This window comes from Pezoporus flaviventris, unplaced genomic scaffold, assembly GCF_033815535.1.
Source record: "Pezoporus flaviventris isolate CSIRO_AGI_PZ_B2104156 unplaced genomic scaffold, CSIRO_AGI_Pfla_v1 ptg000001l, whole genome shotgun sequence".
In the NCBI taxonomy this organism is placed as follows: Eukaryota; Metazoa; Chordata; class Aves; order Psittaciformes; family Psittacidae; genus Pezoporus; species Pezoporus flaviventris.
This window is the reverse complement of record NW_026892549.1, coordinates 39,372,953-39,393,659: the sequence shown is the minus strand read 5'-3', so window position 1 is coordinate 39,393,659 and position 20,707 is coordinate 39,372,953. Positions and strand designations below refer to the sequence as shown.

At 41.8% G+C, this 20,707-nt stretch overlaps 1 protein-coding gene across 1 annotated transcript; it reads right to left on the bottom strand.

Moving 5' to 3' along the window:
- Positions 1-4,745: 4,745 nt before the first annotated feature.
- Positions 4,746-20,397, bottom strand: GORASP2 (golgi reassembly stacking protein 2). Its single transcript, XM_061453372.1, has 10 exons — positions 20,216-20,397; positions 12,084-12,164; positions 11,179-11,382; positions 10,669-10,755; positions 10,070-10,200; positions 9,361-9,493; positions 9,118-9,241; positions 8,671-8,757; positions 6,597-6,692; positions 4,746-5,794 (listed from the first exon to the last, which is right to left on the bottom strand). The coding sequence occupies exons 1-10, from the start codon at positions 20,276-20,278 to the stop codon at positions 5,475-5,477; spliced, it is 1,326 nt and encodes a 441-aa protein (XP_061309356.1). The 5' UTR covers positions 20,279-20,397; the 3' UTR covers positions 4,746-5,474.
- Positions 20,398-20,707: the final 310 nt, after the last annotated feature.

The window sequence follows — 20,707 nt, the reverse complement described above, 5'->3', positions numbered from 1 at the left end:
AGTTCTAGCTTTTAGTATCATAGTTGACAAAACTCGACCTAATGCCTAGTAACTGTTAATATTGAGCTGCTGTTTATAAAAATGTCAAATTTCGTTTCCAAGGTCTAATGTTTCTTAAAGAAATTGCACTATTTCTCTGGGCAAGCTTCAATGCCCGGATTCTTTCTTTAAATTGTTTAAGCAGTGCCTGATGGCATGTGCCAATCCAAGCACATGGTATGTGCACAGCTTCAAGCCCATACAACAGGCACTTAGAAATACCAGGATAGGAGAAAACTTCAGTTTGTTTTTAAAGAAGACTATTTTGAAGACTCAAACCCCAGAATTTCAGGGGAAATCAAGTTGAAAGATAAGGGTGAGATGGTAGCAAGGTCACTGCTAAGTTTTAGCTATGTTTTCTCACTCTCTCCAGTGGCAAGAACTGAAAGCTATTTCTCTTACAGCAGGTGAGAATGAAGTGTTGTTGGGTGAAGATTTGTTATTTGTGACTACTGTTCACCTAGGAGCAAGAACAGCGCAAAGAGCTGTTTATTCATGAAAGCTGCTAGCAGAAGACGTTGGCTGATACATGCGAAGGCTGGGAAGTGATGTCTCCAAGGAGCAGGATCTGGGCAGTGCTATAATGTCCTTTCTGCACCTCAGAAAGTCCAGATGGGCTGACTCTCAGTGACATCCATTGCGTCCAGTGCCCCTTGTCAAATGTAAATGTCATGGCTCTGCATTGCTTTTGCTAATATAATCTTCCACTGCAGGATTTTCTTACGTATCTACCAAGCCTATGTTGACTATAGTCTTTGGGGCTTGAGTTCATCACTCGTGTTTCCTTTTTTTTAGCTTCTTTTGAGGTTTCATAGCTCACGCAAGGCTGCAAGGGCCATGAACAAAGTACATGAATACGCAACCACTTGCAGGCAGAGTAAACAGCTCTCAGGCAAGAGGACTGCTATTAAAATGGGTTGTTTTGTTGGCAGAAGTGGCTTTCACTGTTGCCTTGGGTTGCCCAAGGTGAGCCTGACCTCTGTGGTCTCTGAAGCTCTCTTTTGTGGGTGAACTGAGCGATGCTGGAATGCAGCTTTTAAGATGGATTAACTGTGAACCTAACACAGGAAACTGTTCAGAGGGAGTAAAAATACTACATTGCACAACTACGGATGAAACGTACCTTTTGATCCCATAGCATAAAATTTCCAAGGCTGAGAATGTGATTATTTGATAGGGCCGTAGTCAGCTTGTCAGTCTCCTCTTAGGGCAAAATTCTGCCTTTCTATGTGCAAGGAAGGGCAGCAGAGAGGCAAGCACGTGGCTGACGGAGATGGGACTGCGCTTTCCTGCTCTGAATGAGTAAGGTAACAAAACCATGCACACCACCTAGCCTTTCTCAGCCAGAGCAGGTCTTCACATGCCAGGTCTTTCTCCTTTGAACTCTAAGTCTTGATGCAGTTTTGCATGACAAGCATGTCATAGCAAAAAAACCTGCATTTCAGTGCTAACTTGCAACTGAAATATGTGCAAAGGCTGTTCCTAAGAAACACCAGTCATCCACCCAAGTGAAATTCTGATTTGCTAGCTGCACCCTGGCAACGTAATATATTCGCCTAAGGATAAACATGAATTGAGGTTTCTGGAAAAGGATGTATTTGTTCCTTGCTCAGTTTATAAGCTCTCTAGCCAACATCTGCAAATCTCTTAGATATGCTGTAAAATGGCAGATTACTATGCTTGAGATCATTCACCAGGCCTGCAGGGCAGAACTGATGGAGATTTATCTGAGCTAAATGAAGTTTTCTGTTTGATTAGGGTGGTGGCTTGGCTTGTTTGGGTTTGGTTTAGGTTTGTTTGGGGGTTTTCTTTGAGATTAGTTCTTTTCACTTTAAAACTGCTATGGTAGGTGTTGGCTCCCCGTTATATCACAGCTTAAAAACCCCAAACCTTTTTGCCACAGATGTTACAGGCAAAACAGTTTGAAGATTTTTGCTTTCTCTGCTAAAGTTACTACTAAAACATGCAGCACACTGCTGAGCTGCACAAATAAGGATCAGGACTACAAAATATGAGTTAGTTGTCAACTATGGACACTTACAAATGAAGAAACACTTTTGCAGTCCAATACCATTACAAGATTCAAATCTAAAATGAGACAGATTCTAGGCATCTAAGTCCAAGCAATGAACCAAAGAATCTGAGCTTGGTGCCAGTGGGGCCTCAACAGTAGGGAGTGATTGTGAACACTGTTGACTAGTACAGACAAAGCCTGTAATTGAGGAAGACAGGGCGCCATGATTGAACATCACCGATCCTTATCCTGCCCCCTTCAACTTAATTCCATAATCAGCACTTGCATCACTGAGAGGCTGGAAATGTTACTGGGGCCTCTCCTTCAGCATTAAGGTATCTCAAACAAGTCCCTTCCTGTAAGGATCTGCCTCCTTTGAAACAATCTTTCACCCTGCCCTATGGTTAGCTTGGCTTAAGACAGCAAATTGCCAGAAAAATACTGGAATTTAGAAATAGCTTCAGCTTAGCCCATTTCTGCCTTCAAATCAGTGGGTTCTACAGTTATCTGTGATTCCTGAAAGCACCATCATTCAGCATCCAGCTGGCATCCATTTGACTACTGTTGCTGCTGGAGGCGGTAACCAACAACCACCCTCATTGCTGAGCCTAATCCTGAGTTCAGCAAAAGGAAACTATTGCACGCCATCTCGTGGTCCTGCACAGCTACTTCCTGGAAACAAACAGAGCTCCAACTGCGACAGGGAGGTTTAATGTTGGGCAGGATTGATTTAAAAGATGGCTGTCGGGCTCAGAAACAGCCCACTCTGTGACCTCACCAGAGCCATGAAACGTTCACCACGAACACTTCGCCCACATTCCTGCCTTGACCTTGCAGCCTGAGCAGCTGTTTCGTGGAGCCTCAAGCTGCAAAATGCACCTCTTCAGCTCAGTTTCTCGGAACAGCGCCGTAGAGCCAGCCCCACACTCACAGCAACCACAAGTACTCTGAACACCACTGCCCCCACAGCAGCCTTTGGTGGAGCAGGAAATTACCTTATTCAGTTTATAGTATGTCACAGACGTCAATAATTCTTAATTATATGCAAGGCTAGGGATGTTCATGGTACATCTATCTTCTTATCTGCTGTCAGTACCTGTTAAAGAACTCCATGTGTCAACGTTTCAAATAAAGCTAATATGCCTATTAGTAACTGTTCATTAACAGCTGAACATAACTAATGGAAACAAGGCCACATCGGCTGTCAGTCACTTAAGTCCTTATCCCTCCTTACTTTCTTTTCTGGGGAAAAAGTCATTAAGACACCCTTGCCAGAAATTATTAGGGTATGATTTGATTAAATCTAGTTGAGGGAATTAAAGAACAGGAAAAGAGTGCATTAGTATGACTTCAAGATCTTCGTTTCTAGTTTAAGTGGTAAGTTTTTGACTCCTCAGTGTTTATCGCTTTTTAGCTGGGAGATTACAGCTTAGAATCTGCACCACTGAATCCTCTCTGAAGTCATGTTATCTTTAGCAGAACTGCTGATGGTTACACTCAAACGCTGCCTTACTTCCACTGCTCTCTACCTAAGGACTCTAGTTCAAGGCATCTGACTACAGGCAGCAATTGCTCATGGTTACACTCAAACGCTGCCTTACTTCCACTGCTCTCTACCCAAGGACTCTAGTTCAAGGCATCTGACTACAGGCATCAATCGCTCTAAATTTGGTATGCGACAAAACTTCTGTTTCTACTGTTCTTGGGTTAGATAAGGAAAAATAATGATGACTTTAGGTGTGTAAGGAAGATACAGAAAAGACTGATACACTTGTGAGGCTTTATGAAGCTCAACACTTCCTCAATATACAGCAAAGCAAAGAGGGAACATCCTTCTTCTCATGCCAAGGTTTAATTCCGAGGTATGTGACACTGGATTTACAAAGGTAAATCAAAAATACAGTCTGAGAAACAGTGAGCCCTCTACTTAACAAGGCAGAGGAATTTCACACTCCAAGAAGAAACAGCTCACAGTGTGAAGTATTTGGTGGTCTGTCTTCAACATAGACTTTTGATACAACAGATGATGATGGGGGGGGCACAGAAATAGTGGGACAGAGGAAAGGCAAATACTTAAGTGAAAAAGATGAGACAGGGCAACAGGTCCTAGATAAGGCTTCCACTTGAATCAATTCTTTGAGACATTATGATGAGCAGTTAGATGCAAGTCCTATTCCAAACAGTGATCAGACACACTATTGCCAAAAGCGATTACATAGCTGTTGAAACAGACTTTGGCTTCAGCCTGCTGCTGATATGGCTAAAGTTTGCATATGCTGGAAGCAAACACATAGAAATGAAACATCAGTTGTATAGAAAGACTGGAGTAGTACAGAATTGTTTTCTGCATTGACTGTACCTGATACCAGGAGTGAAGGCTATCACCTGGAATATAGCACAGGCAGTAGTTTTGCGTGTATAACCTACAGTTAATCTGCAATTATCATCCTGAACATCAATTTTAAAAGCCAAGTATGAATCATATGCAGACAGATTTCATGACTCATTGCTGCAACTGATCTAACTGCTAGTGCTGATCCTGCCTGCCATTAAGAAGTCTGGCATTCCCTCTTGGATCCACTCCTCTGGAGGGGAGCCCTTTCACGATCTGTGCTAGAGAGCTGAGATAAAAACACTTAAATGAGAATTCAAGCATTAACCAAATAAATGTGCTATTTTGTCACATGAAGGATAAAATACCAGGAATTTATTGCTGTATGTATGCTTAATCCATTAACTTGTCTTACAGTAGTCATGAAGTGCTAAATTGTGTGCCATATTAAGCATTTCCTGTGTTCCCTTCCAAATGCCATTTTACAGCGGGCATATGAAACAACACAGCAGCAGTCACAAAACATGGCTTGAGCATCTCTCAAGAGCTTAAAAACAAAGATTTGTGTAAAAGCTGAATAACGAGATGTCAGTTAATAGGTCACTCAGCAACTTTAATAGAAATATCTTTAGGTGGAAGTTTTGCCATGTTAAAATATACAACTCGGACTAAACATTCTCATCCCCACTGTAGTAACAAGATACTTGCAAAGATCAAGAAGTATGGTATGTAAATGTCACACGCAAGAACCGCTTCATTTCTATCCGAAGCAAAAACTGCTAATTATAAGCAAGGACAGGCCTAGCAGGCTAAAGCCATCAGCCTATATTAAAAACATATACCTCCGAGTTTGGCAGTGGAAATCTATGTACCACCTTGACTTGTTTTTTGGTTACATACAAGTACTCTTCTTCCCCTCCCACCACACACACTTTATAAACCCCCTTTTATTTTTATTATACCTCCATATTATTTACAGGACTCCTAAGATTAAGTACAAACTAGTATGAAATTAATGATAGGTTGCTCTTCAAATATGTATCCAATGGCTACATAAATACCAAGCCAATCCAACAGAGTGACCTGGAGTTATGATTCAGAAGCTTGTGTATCTGTGACTCCAGAGGTTTTCTCATTAACTGTGGAGGATTCACTTGATCTGTCAACAACAGTTGCCTTAGAAGTTGGGGTAGTACTATCCAAGGTGAGCGTCGAGGTCTGTTCTACATTTACAGTAGTGGCAGGGTTGATCGGAACGCTTCCGGCTTGAGTAATGGAGGGAAGCAAATCTGTAGGCACTGTAGATGCCTCTGTGACCAAAGGAAGCAGAGGAACACATTTGGGTGGCACTGATAGAGGTGTTATTCCCATTAGATTCAGCGGCAACAAGGAAGGAAGGGATGGCAAACCTAAGGAGAAAACAGGGGGAAAAAGGAAAAATAAAAAGGCAGCATGAGCAGCTGCATACCACAGACAGAGCTGGAGAGATTCTCCACCTGCTTAACTTTTTTATCATATCTAATCTCCTGTTTACTCCTGGAGAGGGGGAAGCTTTTTGAACTTAGTGTGAGCATGACATATGTGCAGCACTGACTCAGCAAGCTAGTTTCAAGCCTGATACTTTTCAAATTTCAGAATTGAGGATCAGAATAAACTCAAGTTTGCTTCTACCTCCCCTGAGGACTGGGTATTTATTGCATTAATACTGATGACTAGATTTTTCTGCCATTCAATGAAACTGCCAGAAACAAGAAGTTAACGAGAACCTTTTATTCTATATGAGCTTCCAATTTCCTTTTGTTTGCTTCATGTACATCTTCAGCAGTTTTGTTTAACTCAAAACCATAAATCTATTATTAGTTCACACTGCTGGCATTCAGTCATGGTGCTTCGAACGCCTCATCTGGCAAACAAGGATACATCTCACAATTTCCTCTACCCATAAAACTATACACTTTCATTCTTGGCACAATCCCTTTGGAGATCATAAATCAGGTAATATAAGGTGAAACAACTAAGTACAGACACAGGTTTCTAATTAGTTTATCTAAAGACATATTCCTTGTCTACCTAATGGGGCACTACCGTCAACTCTCATCTTCAATTCATCTTCTTCAGGACTCAACCGGATGACTGGCTCTAACTGACAGCATCAAGGATCATCAAGGACAGACCTGCTATTACAGTGTTTCAGTTTGCAGAAGGACATACCGGGCTGCACGATTTCTGGGACAATGTGTGGTGCAGGTAAATTAAGTTTGGACAGATCAGTCAGGTTGGGAAGTCCTGCTGGTAATGGCATCAGACCTAAGAGAAGAGTGGAAAAGTTACAGCTGAGAAATTACAATCATTTTTTTCCTAACTGTTTCCGAGATCTTACTGAAAATTTACTTCGCTTTACATCTTGATGAATGCAAGTTCACTCAAGTTTCAACTTTTAGGTATCTGTCTTCACTGTGCAACTTATAGCAGAAAGTCCATACTAGCAAATACATAATCCCAACTTTTCAGATTTTTCTGAGCAAAGTAGAATCTTATATTAAGGAATTAGTAGGTTTGTATTCCAAATTCAGCTTTAATAAAGGTGGCTATTTCACCACAGCACCGTACAGAAGCCCTCCATTCCTGTATTGCACAGCAAATAATAATCATAGGATGAAATACATAGTACTATTGGTCTCTTAATACTGATTACTATTTCTTTTCTACTTGGTTCATAACTAGAATTAAAACCACAAAAATATCTAGAAAAGGTAAGACAAAGTAACTTTGAAAGTCAGGATGAGCTGAGAAGAGAAACACAATGAGCACGACACATGGTCTTCCATCATTGTGTTCGCTGTGGAACATCTTTCCGCTCTTGAATCTCCTGTCTTACAAAAGCTGCATTTCTGAAACAAGGGTGCTATTCTTACTTTATGTTTAACTCGGAGAAGGCTATTTCTAAAATAAACTGTTGATACTACTGTAATAAGACAGAGAAAAGTCTTAAAGCAAGGCCACAGTAGAGAGATTTTGATTAAAACCCAGCCATCTTTACCTACCTGTGAATTCATTAGGCACAAAGGCTGACATAATCTGACTCAAAGAGCTTTCAGCTCAGCTACAAGGGACTTTGGTTTGAACTTTTTTTTTTTAAATCTGAAAACAGATGAACTTCATACAAATACATTCAAATTTTAACCTGTACATTTAATATTTAGAATTTCACTATATAGTCATGCAAACTGCAAATAAATATTGATAGCTCTCAAAAAAGCAAGGATAGTGTTCACAGAACAAGGTGAAAGGAAAATTTGTATTGGCAGATTTTGGGGAAAGGATGGGTAAGGGGCTGGGGAAGAAGGGGACGTTAACAGGAGCTGAACTTCTTAAGTTGTTATCTATTTTCTCTAAACAGTACAAGATTAAAGTTGCTTGCCCTTTTGCATGCCCTTCGCTCTACTACACATTTTCTTCTATGTTAGAGAGCATTCCTCCACGCATGACTTAAAACTCTCCGACCCATCTTTATGTACATGTCTTATAGCATACAAAGCATAACACACAAGTGCTTCAGTGTCTGGAGTGCACAACTGAGTCCTGTACCAGTGCACCAATTACACAGCAAAATCGTACACAAACCTCATGTTTCCCACTGTGAATTACTTTCATATACCAGTTTAAATTACTAAGTAATTTAGAAACAGTAGCTGCAACACACAGATCTTTTTTGTTAGACCTCTATTTATACTAAGAAGAATGACCAAGCTAAGTATTAAAAAGGAATTTCCTAAGCTGGAGGCGTTATGGGTGAAAAGAATGCAGAAAGGCAAGACTTGCCTTCTCAGATCTTTCTTCCCTCATGATGTACCAGGGCAAAAGACAAACGGGAAACTGTGAAGTTATTTGCAAAAGTGTTTTGCAACAGACAATTTATGAACCGTGGAAAGTAACAATGTATCGACTCCAGAAACACTGCAAAGAGCAAGGCTAATACCTTCCTGAGAAATTCTGAACCGCATCTATTGTGCAGGGGACCCTAAAGGGGAAACGATTGTAAACTTTGTTGCCATCTCAGTCCTCTGTGCTACAGACAAGCTGGCACATACCCTAACAAAGCAAACAAACAAAACCCAAATCCTAACACTGTAGAGGTGGTATAGAGATCTTTAACATGAAATGTGCAAGTTGTATGAAGTTACACCCTCTTGCCACCCAAAGGCAGCGGAAAAAAACAGCTATTTCTACTTGCTTCCTTAAGAATTTTGTTTCAAAAATGTTTTAAGAACTTTTCCCTACTCACCTGGTAATGTTGTTGCTGGGTTAACTGGTGGCACAGAGGTGAGGGACTGACTGACTTGTGGTGGTAATAATGGAACTGTTGGAACACCTGGTGGCATACACAGGAAAACAACATTAATTTTAAGCATACAACACCTCAGCTCCCTTCCTTGAGGAGTACAAATAACTAATTGCTTACAGAAGAACTGCTATTTGCCTTAACCATAAAATGGTGATGAAGAAAAATAGTATTCTAAATAATACACATCATATTTCTGATAGAATTTGTTTGCAGTTGTTTCATGAGCAAGTAGGGCACAATTACAGTACTCCAGCATTTCTTAACAAGTTTGGGGAAAAGAATATTTTATTCTCTTCTGCCTTCTATTAAATTGGTAGAAACATCTGTGAATGCAAAAAAAAGGCAGAAACCTCACATATTTCAGAAGTCAGTTACTTCCATACTAACCTGTACTGAGAACGTTACTGACAGTAGTTGAGGGTGAACTAATAGAAAGTCCTGAAAGACTCTGTTCAAGTCCTGCTGACCCAGGGGGTAATGTGGCTGTGGGATTAACTGATGACAGCTGAACCTTATTGGAAGGAAAAAAGGGAAGTTCCATTAGAGTTTGCTTCCACAAGAATCAAGAGGCAGAAAAACAATATAACATCAAGCTGTTTTTACCAAGGCAAAGAACTGACTACAATTTACCTCTGTGAAGCCATCTTTGAGAGGACTGAGAGATGCACTGGGCAACTGTCCTGGGAGAGAAATTTTCTTTCCCTCTTCAAATGGGCGTGTAGGTATCCTATGTAAATATCCATAACCAATGCCACAGCCTAGGCTTTTAAAATGTGAACATTGATAAGTCAGTAAAGTGACTTTACAACTACAGACTTCATAGCAAGCAACGAAGCTGACTCAAGACGTCAAGTTTCAAGATAAGTTCTGTACAACTTTCCTCTTTCCCCCCCCATGTTGTCTCCCCCCCCCCCCCCCCCCCCCCGAGAAATAATCAATACAAGACAATGGAAAGGAAATTCTGTAGCTTTTAGCAATAAACATTTAGCAGAAAATAAATTGTTATTTAAACCAAGCAACTACATCAGATACACAACCTGGAATTCAACTCACAGTTGATATTTGCAGTCCTCTGTTCTGGCTACTGTGCAATACTTTAATAATATACTACAGCTTAATGACTATTTAAAGCCTAATGCAGAAAGCAACCATTGCACTAATTTACACCCCCCATTGGTAACTAAATCTGAATTTCAAATAAATATAATTGATTATAGCAGAAACACCTTTGATATAACAACACTCTTTTCCTGTCTTTGGAGAAAACATAAGCAAGCAGCTTTTAGGCTAGCGCTGTAAGAAAGTCACCCCGCTCCCCTGTAACATATTGTCTCCTTACCTGCCTTCTCCACCCCAGGAAGAATTTGGAGTAATCACCACCTCCCGACAATTATCAGTGTCTGTGTTGTACACGTAAAGTTTTAATGGCTTTGCTTCATGTGTTTCAATAAGGGAAAAGAGATCTTCAGACTGTGAAAGGATAAAAATGAATAAGGGCTTTCTTGTCTTTATTTTATCTTTTGACATTAGAATGATCACCCTACTAGACCTATCTTTCTGTGGTAACTGCTACATGCTGCAATTGTAGTGCTGTTGTTTAATCCCAAGGGCAACTTTAAAATGTGCTTTCCTAGAGCACTTCAGAAGATGTGGCACAACCCAGACTTCAAATCTGCTATTTGAAATATTAATATTAGAGTACAAAAAAGTTTCTATCTGACTTCATGAAGACACCTGAGAGCAGTTTTTATTTCCAGAATTGCATTTAAGCACGAAGAGGCACCATGCCAGCGCTCCTTCCTCTTTGCATTAACTTACATCCATTAGCACTGAACAGAGACAGAACTGGGGATGTTTCAAACTACCCTGGTGCAATTATTACCTTACATTTTTCTTAGTTAAAAACAAATACACACCACCTTATTTTTATATGCTTACCTCATTCATGACTGTATCTGCTCCAATGATATAGTCACTATGAGGTCTAAGTCCAGCTAATGCAGCAGGAGAATTAGGTTCCACTTCCTAGTTTCAAGATGGAAAGTTACAAAACACTATGTAACTGTCAGGGTGTAACAGAACAGTTAGACACTTCACTGAAGTTTTGAGTCAGACATACAAACTGGTCAGGTTTTCAACATTATTATTAGTCACTGAATTAATGAAGCAGTGGCTTGATGGCAGTCTCTTCTGATACTGTTATAAGAAGCTCCGAGTATTGTACAAACCCACTGATTTAAACACAAGATTTGATAATATGCTCAACAAACAGTCCTACTTGGAAAGTCTTTCCAAGCCCTTCAAAATTTTTCCAAACTTTCTAAATCAGCAAAAAGAAAACAGACCAATTTGATCTTGTGTACCCCTTTGCAAGTTACTTTTCAGTAAAGAGATAAAAAGTTTAACAGTAAGCAACAGTGAGGAGAACATGTGGAAGTCTGTACGTACCAAAACATGCCATACGTTTTCATTGGCCCCGTCAAAGCTGCAGAAACGAATGCTCACGCCCAACAGGCCCTGTCCACCCCACATGTTGCTGGGGGTCACTGATGTTTCCCTCAGCTCCAGTGTTTTGCTACTGTACACCAGCATTTTTACAGGCTTTTCAACATTTGCTTTCAAGAGGTCCTTGAGAGTATCATTGTCTTTATTCTGTGAATGTTCAAACAAGAACTTAGGTTAGTGTTTATCCAGCAACCATCCAGTTCTATAGCACCACTTTCGTATTTCAAATGTACTATAAATGCTGTGCATTATCAGGATAAGTATCTACAGCTATTTTATAACAAGCTTCCAGTCCCTTCATAATTCTAGAATATAACTCCAGCAAAAGCCTGGGATTTCACAGAAACAGGTTATGCCTTCCAAACATGAAAGCACTTCAATTCAATCTGTGATACAATGTACCTTGCAGCTCTTCAGAGGCTTTCTTGAATCCAGGTGGAAGAGCTTACCCACAGCTGTCCTTTTCCACTGCTGTGATCATGGTTTGCCATCTCACTACAGCTCTGCTTGAAAACCTCCTCCTGTGATTGCTGCCCAGCTAACAGCTTTGACAACAGCTCTTTCAACCAACCTGCTTTGACTGGAGTGAGTTTAAAAGTTCTCACATAAGCAGTTTTGCCAACAGAACTAGGAAAGCACTAACACAAGCAGTGAGTGGTGAGTCAGTAGCAGTTGTCTGCAGAAAGCATGTCTGTCCTCTCTGCATCATTATTCTTGAGCTAATTTTTTTATAGAATTGTACATATTCTGTATACACTTAAATAGAACAAATGCATTGACTTACCTGTCAAGCTAAGATTCACAGCACATTGTTTATATTCAGAGTTATAAAATCGCAACACACTTACCAATCTTGAACCATTAATGGACACGATAAAATCAAAGAATGGCTCCAATCCAGCTCTATGGCCCGGAGAGTTTTCTTGTACCTAACAAAGTTGAACAAGAATTTAGCAGAAGTGCACCAATGCTGGTGCACAGCATCAATCACAGATCAGAATTCTATTTCTACTTGTGCAAACTGTAGCTCTAGAAGCTAGTAATGTCTGTATGACTTTTAAGTGCTCAAATATAACCTTCTGGACCAAAAAAAAAAGTAGAGAAACGTTTTAAAAGAACCAGTAACCTATAAATTATTGAGGAAGGACCAACAGTCACCCCCTGGCATGAGCACTGCTTAACAATTACAGCAGATAAACTGTAGATATTTATGTCAATGAAGGAGGTTATGGTCAAGCTTCATGAACTCCAAAAAAGTTGGTTAAAAAGCTGTAGCTTTCCACAAAAGTACCAGTGTTGGCCCTTGCTTTTTGCCTTACTTACTAGAGGAAAAGGAGAGTCACATCTGTGTAAGCAGGGGTTGTTATCTCATGATTAAACCTCATCTGTTAACATTCTTGAGACACAGAGGACACCTGTACAACCAATGATTTATTAACATATCAACAAGCTGCAAGAAAAGGGACTCCCGCAATTGTGCAGCTATGGCAGCTCAAATAATTCGAACACTCCACTGGGACAAGGCCTAAGTATTGGATACACGTTGCTCCCAGAAGCTTAAAGTATGCTTTTAATTCCAAATGGAGTAACTGAGAGACATTTTGCCAGTGGTGTTTTTTCACTGTTTCAGGCGCTGCTGACTGACAAAAGTAACTCCAATATGGCTACTAGATTTTTCCTACAGCCTCCGTAATAAAGGCTATCTTTCTTTATTCGTAAGCTGATTCATTTTACCCACTGGCTTTATCTTTTATGTGCTGCATTCATCTTCCAAAAATATCTAAACCCCACCCTTTCCAGTGTGCTTTTTACATTATGTGTTATTCCACCTGGCAGAGACGGTATAAATCTGCTGGTCTGTTCAATACTGGTCTGATTTTGCAGGTATTGAGGTTTTTTAATATGACTCATCTAGAACAAAATATTCTAATATGGAAAAATCCCAAACTTGATTAATACTAAAACTATCCTCTTAGAGTCTATTTATCTCTGCCCAACACATTCACAAAATCAGAGCTTGGAAACTCAGATTACTTGTGGGCAGCTTTCTGTAACAGGTGACAGAAGCTGGCACATTAGTGTCATATAATCTACACATTCATTAAAGAATGGAATCGGTAGTTCCAGAGTCACATCACACACAGATTGCTGTCCAAGATTTGCAAAGCAGTAAAAACGTATGAAACCAGCATTATCACAAAGTAATAAAAAAAAAAAAAAAATCACTGAGGCAGCAACAACATCCCCAAACTCCACATTTATCATTTCTGACTAAAATTTGAAGTGTGTCTGGAGAAATAATATCCTACCACTGGGGGTACAGATATTCTCCCTCTCTGCCAAGTATTAATTGTACAGAACCACCAATCTCAACCAACAAAGGAACTTTCAGTCCTGCTAACTAGACCCGAACTACTGCCTCCATGTCACTTACTCAATTCGTTGGTTCAAGATGACTCTCATCAAAGAATAACTAGAGATCAGACTGCAAGATGAGCACCAGGTAACAGGGTAAAAACACAAGCAAAGCTCCATGCAGCAGACCCTCTGACACCAGCAGCATAGAAATTCACAGGCGCGCTGTGTATGTTGCTTTGACATTAGCGGACTGTCCCTTGAGCCCATTTTTAACTTAAATAATGTAGAGCTATCTCAGAACAGCTCCACAGACAGAAATTTTAGCTCATGAGAAAAGGCAGAGAGAGGCTAAAATACACTATATGAATTATACTTCTCAAATTTTGCTTACTAAGTTGGGTACTCGAGGCCTTCCTGCCAAAGATAAGTTAACCAGTTTCACAAAAGCAGAATTCAAGAACTCTGTTTTCCTGTGGACATGCTCCATAATTGCATGCTCAGGCTTGAAGTTTCTCTTGTAATTAAGTAATACAAAACATTCTCTCCTCTGATGTGTTTTTTCTAGTAGCAAATGTAGAACAAGCTTGTGCTGTTTGTTGTTCTTCCCTCAGTTTAGGGAGGTGATGTGAAAATACTTTAATAGCCTCTCTCTCTCTCATTCTACCGCCTATGGCATGTGACATACAAGAACTCACATTTTGTGTTTTTAAAAGCCTGCCATAAAGGCTTTATACCAGAATGAAATCAGCAGATGGTTTCAGAAGTCACTGAGAAAATAAGAATTTTAAAGACAGAACATGTCTGTCTAAACCTCAGCATTAAAAAAAAAAATAAAAACATCAGTAAATCCAGCAAACTGATACATTTATTCTGATCACAGAGCAGATTTTTAGGATGTATGTCATGGCCCTGAAATTATGAAAAGCCAGACTTCACTCAGCCAGTAGAACAGCTGCAAAAGCAGTCCTGACACGGTTCACACTTTATCCAGAGATTTTACTCCATTTCTAAATGAGCTTCTTAAAAAAAACCCAAACAAAATCCCTACGCAATATCCCTCCCTCATGGCCTCTGATAGGTTATACCTTGAATGCTGTGACCCATTTTCAATAAGGCCAAATTTTAAAATGAGAAGGAGCACCTATGATAAGTGAGACTTACATATGTTCAGCATCCATCGATGTCAGCCTCCAAGCTGACACCTGGGATGTACAGATTTGGTATTCTAAGCAAATTATTTACAGTCTGCCCCAAACTGATGAAGGGGCTGTGAGACCTTCCAATTAGTCTGCAGAAAGTACCTTCAGATGTTAAGCTCGTTCCCTCAAATCCATCACAATCCTGAACACTTCTGAATGGTTCATTTCTAAGCGGCCATGTAAAAACTACCAGGAAGCTGTATCTAAAAGAAATCAAGCTCTTAGAGTTGTATCCATCACACATGCATCTGCATCCCTTCTGTGATCAGTTCCTCATGCTGCCATGCACAGGTTCAGTGACAAGAAGCTTCCTATTTCCCTCTCTTTTTTGGCCCAGCATCACTGGTGGAAAAGCATTTATATGCCTGGCAGACCCAGAAATTCAGAACAGAAGTTCTGAATTTGTTCCATATGAAAAGTCTCCTGCTTAAAGGACAGACATACTCAGCCTCACACAAAAATCACCACTAGCCCCATACAGCTTTTATGTCACACAACCTTATTTTCAGGCAGCTACCTAGAAACTTCATTACCACAGCAGTGCCAAAAGCACTACATGGAGCTCTGCTCAAAGCTCTGGGGCCGCGATTCTCTTCCAGGAACTACAGCAATAAAGGAGAATCAGGGACCTAAGGAAATAAAAGTGCACAAAAACCTCATTAATGATGGAAATAAAGATTCCATGTATATGTACATACACTGTGGACCTCCTGAGCAATCTGTCTTTGTGCAGCTTTCTGTATGCCCCAAGCAGGTATTCAGTAACTTGCCTTTGTAATTGAATAAGGACTGTGAAATAATCAAGTAATACCATTTACAACAGATGCCGCTGCAGGCATGGCAGTTTGGAAAGCCTAATCCTCCCAAAGCCAGCTGTTATTTCAGACATATAAGTTACAGACACCTGTGGGTAAATGCCATGACTTTCTAACAGAAGAGAAACAATAGTGGAACAGGCGGAGAGGAGAAGCTGTGGAACTGCCACCACTGGAGCTTTTTAAGAGCAAGCGAAGACAACCTCTATCAGGAACACTGAATGTCAGAAGGCAGAAAAGGGCTGGATGACTTTTCCAGCCCTGTACAATGCTGCAGGACTCGTTCCTCCCCAAGATGACAGCAGGGCTGCTGAGCACACAGATTAAACACAAATTATTTCACTTTTAATTCACTGTCAAGAATTAAATGGGGAAAAGGTTTCAAAGTCAAGACACTAATTTTAAACTGCACTACTAAAAAGACTTCTTTGTCAGTAAATACATAACGTTTCTCTTTGCTGAACACCTTTCTCAACACTATCACTCTATGCCTACACAGTATACACTGTACATTACACATTATAAGGCTGCTCAGCAACACAACGGTCACAAATTTAAGCCCCAAGCAAGCAGTGCTACTATGAATGGAATTAGGCACAGTAACTGATTTTCAGAGGCAGATGAAGGCTCTTACCACTTTTGAGAGTCAGATAACTTATACAAATGTCCACTTAAACTTTCAGAAGCTTAGCCGCAAGCACTCAATACACAACTTTTAAGGAGCAGAAGCTCAAGCTCCAAAGCTTCCCCCCACCCCACGCAAGAAATGGTTCCTAATATTAAATTAATTACCAATGAAATGCTGAAAGAAGTTTTTCTGTAGTTCTTTCACTGACTGTAATTGGTAATAAAATTTCATTGTGTATCACATATAAGCAATTTCTGTTTGGTCCAACCACCTATTGCATTTCTGTCAGCTATTTTAACACATTACATGGCATAACTGTATTGAATTTCCTTATGAAACATCCAGTTTTCAAGAAAAAAAGCTTTATAAGCTTTCTGCAAGAAAATAGATTGCCTATATGAGCACCTTTTGTAGGGAGGGGCGCAGAACCAAACACAGTATTCAAGGTGCAGCACTCAGTACAGGGGGATGATCACTTCCCTGGTCCTGCTGGCCACACTATTTCTGATACAGGTCAGGATGCTGTTGGCCCTCTTGTCCACTTGGGCACAAGCTGGCTCATGTTCAGTGGCTGCCAATCAGCACCCCTGGGTCCCTTTCCACCTGTCAGCTTTTCAGCCACTCTTCCCGAAGCCTGCAGGTTGCATGGGGTTGTTCTGACATCATCTATTAGTTGAAGAAATTGTCAAGCCATTACAATAGCCAGGGCAAACTGCAGCAGCTTTGCACTGCCGAACAGGAAACTAATCTAAACTTTTCCTTCTTTCTGTTTTGAAGAGAGAAACAAATGCATACTGAGCAACACCTAGAGTCAGACAGCTGCTCTAATCAGACACACAGCTTCTGTTAAAGGAAGCTTACAGAGGAGAAAAAACAAACAACAGAGAAAATTCCTGGAGGTAAGTAGCACTGCATACTACTGGCCTGGGAGGTACTAGTTAAATGGAAGACTTAGGAGTGTTTTACATGAATCAGTAAACAGAAGCCTAAGAGCAAGAAACAAGATATGATGAATAAAAATGCATTTGAAAGAACTGTTTCAAATAAATGACTAATTATTAGTTCTTCCTGTGAAGAGATCAGGGCAACACAGCTGTTTGTAACTTTCTTTTTATTTAAAAAAAGAATAAAAATGGGGCTACATTTCAATGTCTAGAAACCCAAACAGCACAACCCATAGTGACTTTTCCTGCATGCACACGATTAAATCATTTTCCTTCAACAGCACTTCAGTCCTGAAGTGTTCCTATTTCCTGTAACAAGTGCACTGATAATAAAGTCCACAGCAAAAGCGGTATTGCACCGAATATTAGCAGGAGCAGCCAAAAAGATTTAAGTAAACTGCAAAACTTATGTCAAAACTTACTGATGGTATTGTTAACTTGCTGCATATATTTCTACTCCTGTTTGAAGTGATCAGAGCAAGAGACTTGCTACCAGTTTTGTAGGGAGGCAGCCTGTGCAGTTTAAAAGTCTCACTGTAAGAAACCTGTGATTTGCAACAGTCTCAGTGTGCACATCCCTCTGGCAACTTGTACTCTGCTCCTACCATCATTCTGAACAACTTTAACTCATTTGCTTCATGGCCTTTTAACACATTTTTCAATTATTTGTCCTACCCAAACAAACTCTTCCAATAACTAACATTTCTCTAGTTTTCCACAACTAATGAAATCTTTAAAACACCCACTACATGCTATTTATGGAAGTTTGGCATTATCAAAGAAATCTGACCTTATCTGAATTAGCTCTGTCACACTGAAAGACTACCGATGGTTTCCTTCACCATTCTTCTTTATCTGAATAATTTAATGAGCTCAGAAATAAAGTCTGCTTGAGAAGAAATTAGATGAAAATTGTGGTATTGATTGACCCCAAGTTCTACCAAAAGTTGATCCACGCAGACAGAACATTTGTGCAGAGCTCCTCTAACCATGTGAGCCAAGCAAGCAGTCTGTCACAAACTTACTATAGAAATCCAACCGGAAAACTAAACTTGGAAAAAAAAGGGGAGGAAAACTCTGGTCACTTGTATGCCACATGCATTTCAATATAAGCATTCCAAATTACAACTGTGAAGCTTTATAATTTTTCTCTACTCTGAATCTATGCTCCCAACTCCATATAAGCACAGGCCTGATTCCTGTTAGACTGGGATCATGATGCAATTTAAGATGCCTGTCCACAGGAAAAAAAAAAAGAAAACTGCTCTTTGTGTGGCATCTGAACAGCAAGATAAGGCAGGGAAAGAGAGACATCAGCCTAAGACAACAGGCAGGTCCCTGTTCTTCCTGCACTTAATGTCGATACAGCTGTCCTCTCAGAAATCTACTTCTTTAAGGTGCACCTACCAACTACATTTACAAAGACTGGCAATCAAACGCTGCCACTTCGAGTCATAACAAAAACATTACAACCAAAAGGAGCTTAAATGAAAACAGAAGGTGACAGATTCAAGAAAGATTACAAGAAAAAAAACCAAGCAGATTATACCTCGTAGGAGATATGCATCTCAATTTACTAATGTGCTTTAATCAAAGTGCAAATCGACCAATCCAGCATAACTGATACTCCCACTGCAGAGCACTCACTGATTTTAGAACCCTCAAAAACAGAAAGCACTAAAAAAAAAGTCTGCCACTTTTACCAAACCACAAGTGGTTTTTTTGTGGGGAAAAGGAAAATACAAAAAGGACTGTTACACATTAGTAACACTGGAGTGCTAAATATTAGTAACAATAAAAGGGAGAAGTAAAGACCACTATATATAAGTTTTAAGAGATGAATGTTTGGATTTGAGCAGACGACCAACGTTTGGTTCTCAAAAGCATGACAAAAGCATTTTCTAACACTTGAAAGATGATCTCTGTTCTTTTTTCACCATGATACTCTAACACATATTTGTAGCTCACCACTAGGCAAGATCCATGTGTTCTTGCACATGTCTAAAACAGGGGGATAGCTCCGAACAGAGCGTGGATCTGAGAAGGTCTGATGCCAACAAAAACCTGGCCCAGCCCAGTGCACACAGTAAGGGTGCTCCAAGCTTCAGCTACAGTGTCAAGAGCGCAACGGTGTGGGCAAGGTTATTAGTAACTCCTGCAAAGTTACTGTATCACCTAGCACAGCAGATTCAAGGACACAACCCAGGTACCCCTCCCCTCACTGACCGCGAAGGCCACGCTAAAGAACGGGCTTCCAAAAGCCTACACAAGAGACCTCTAACACAGCCCGGAAAATTTTGTGGCACACAAACCTGAACTTTAGTGGCCGCAATGCGAGCAAACCCTACGTAACTATGAAAATAGGTTAAAAATACCTATGAAGGTAGCTCTGGCAAGTGTCATGCCTGTCGCTTAAATACCTTGATCTAAGCCCCCAGAAAGGGGGAAGCAGCTACAGTTCAGATACTGATGCAACGATCTAGAGCCTGACGTGTCAGCCGGGCCAGGCACCGGAGGGCTGCGTTCGGACGTGTCAAGCCCGTGTGCTCGCAGCCTTTTCTCTGGAGCGGCTGCCTTGCCCCCCCCAGGGCTGCCCCAAAGCAGCACCAGCTCCCGCGCACCGGCCCTCCCGGCCCGGTTACAACCCGAAGCGCAGGCAGAGCATCCCCCGGCAGTTCCGGGCCGCCCAGACCTCAGTGACCGGGCAGAGATGGCTCGGAGCCCGCGGGGCTGCCGCCGCGGGCCGAGAGCAGGCCGCGGGCAGCTCCACGCAGCTGTGAGGCAGCGCGGGACCGAGCCGTTCCGACGGGCCGCCCGTGAGCCCCGCTGCTCCGGGAACGGAAGCCGGCAGCGGGGCGGAGGCCCGGCCGCCACCACTGCCCGAGCGCCTCCTCCGAGCCGGGAGAGAGCGGCGAGGCCGCCCGGCTTGGGGAGCCCTGCGGGGCGCTCAGGCGCGGAACCACGCAGAGAGGCCGCCGGGCCCCAAAGACCAGCACCTGCCTAACGACCACCGAAGCGCCTGCCCACCTCCCTTACCCGCAGGACGTGGTAGCCCTCGGTGCCCCCTCCGGGGATCTCGACGCTCTGCGAGGAGCCCATGGCTCGGGGCGAGCAGCGGCGGCGCTGTTCCCCGCACAAAGCCCCACGCACGGAGACGTGGCACCCGCTCCCTCCCCTCTCCCGCCCGACTCGGGAGGGGCGGGAGAAGGCCGCGCGCGGAGCATGCCGGGAGGCCGCGCCGCAGCGCCCCCTGCCGAGCACCCCCCTCTGCTAGGAGGAAGCGGAAGCCGTGCGGCGGTTAGGACAGCCCCCGCCGGGGAGGCGGAGGCAGTACGGTGGCTGCCGTGGACCAGCGCCCTCCAGCTCGCCTCTGGCGCGGCGGCGCCCCCTCGCGGCTGAGGGTGGTAAGGCGTCTGTGCGCGCACGGGCTGGGAAAAAACGGCGGTGGTGGATAGGAGCAGCTAATGGATGTGTACTAGCGTTAATTACATTAATAGTAAATAATAAAGTTATGTAACAGTAATATAA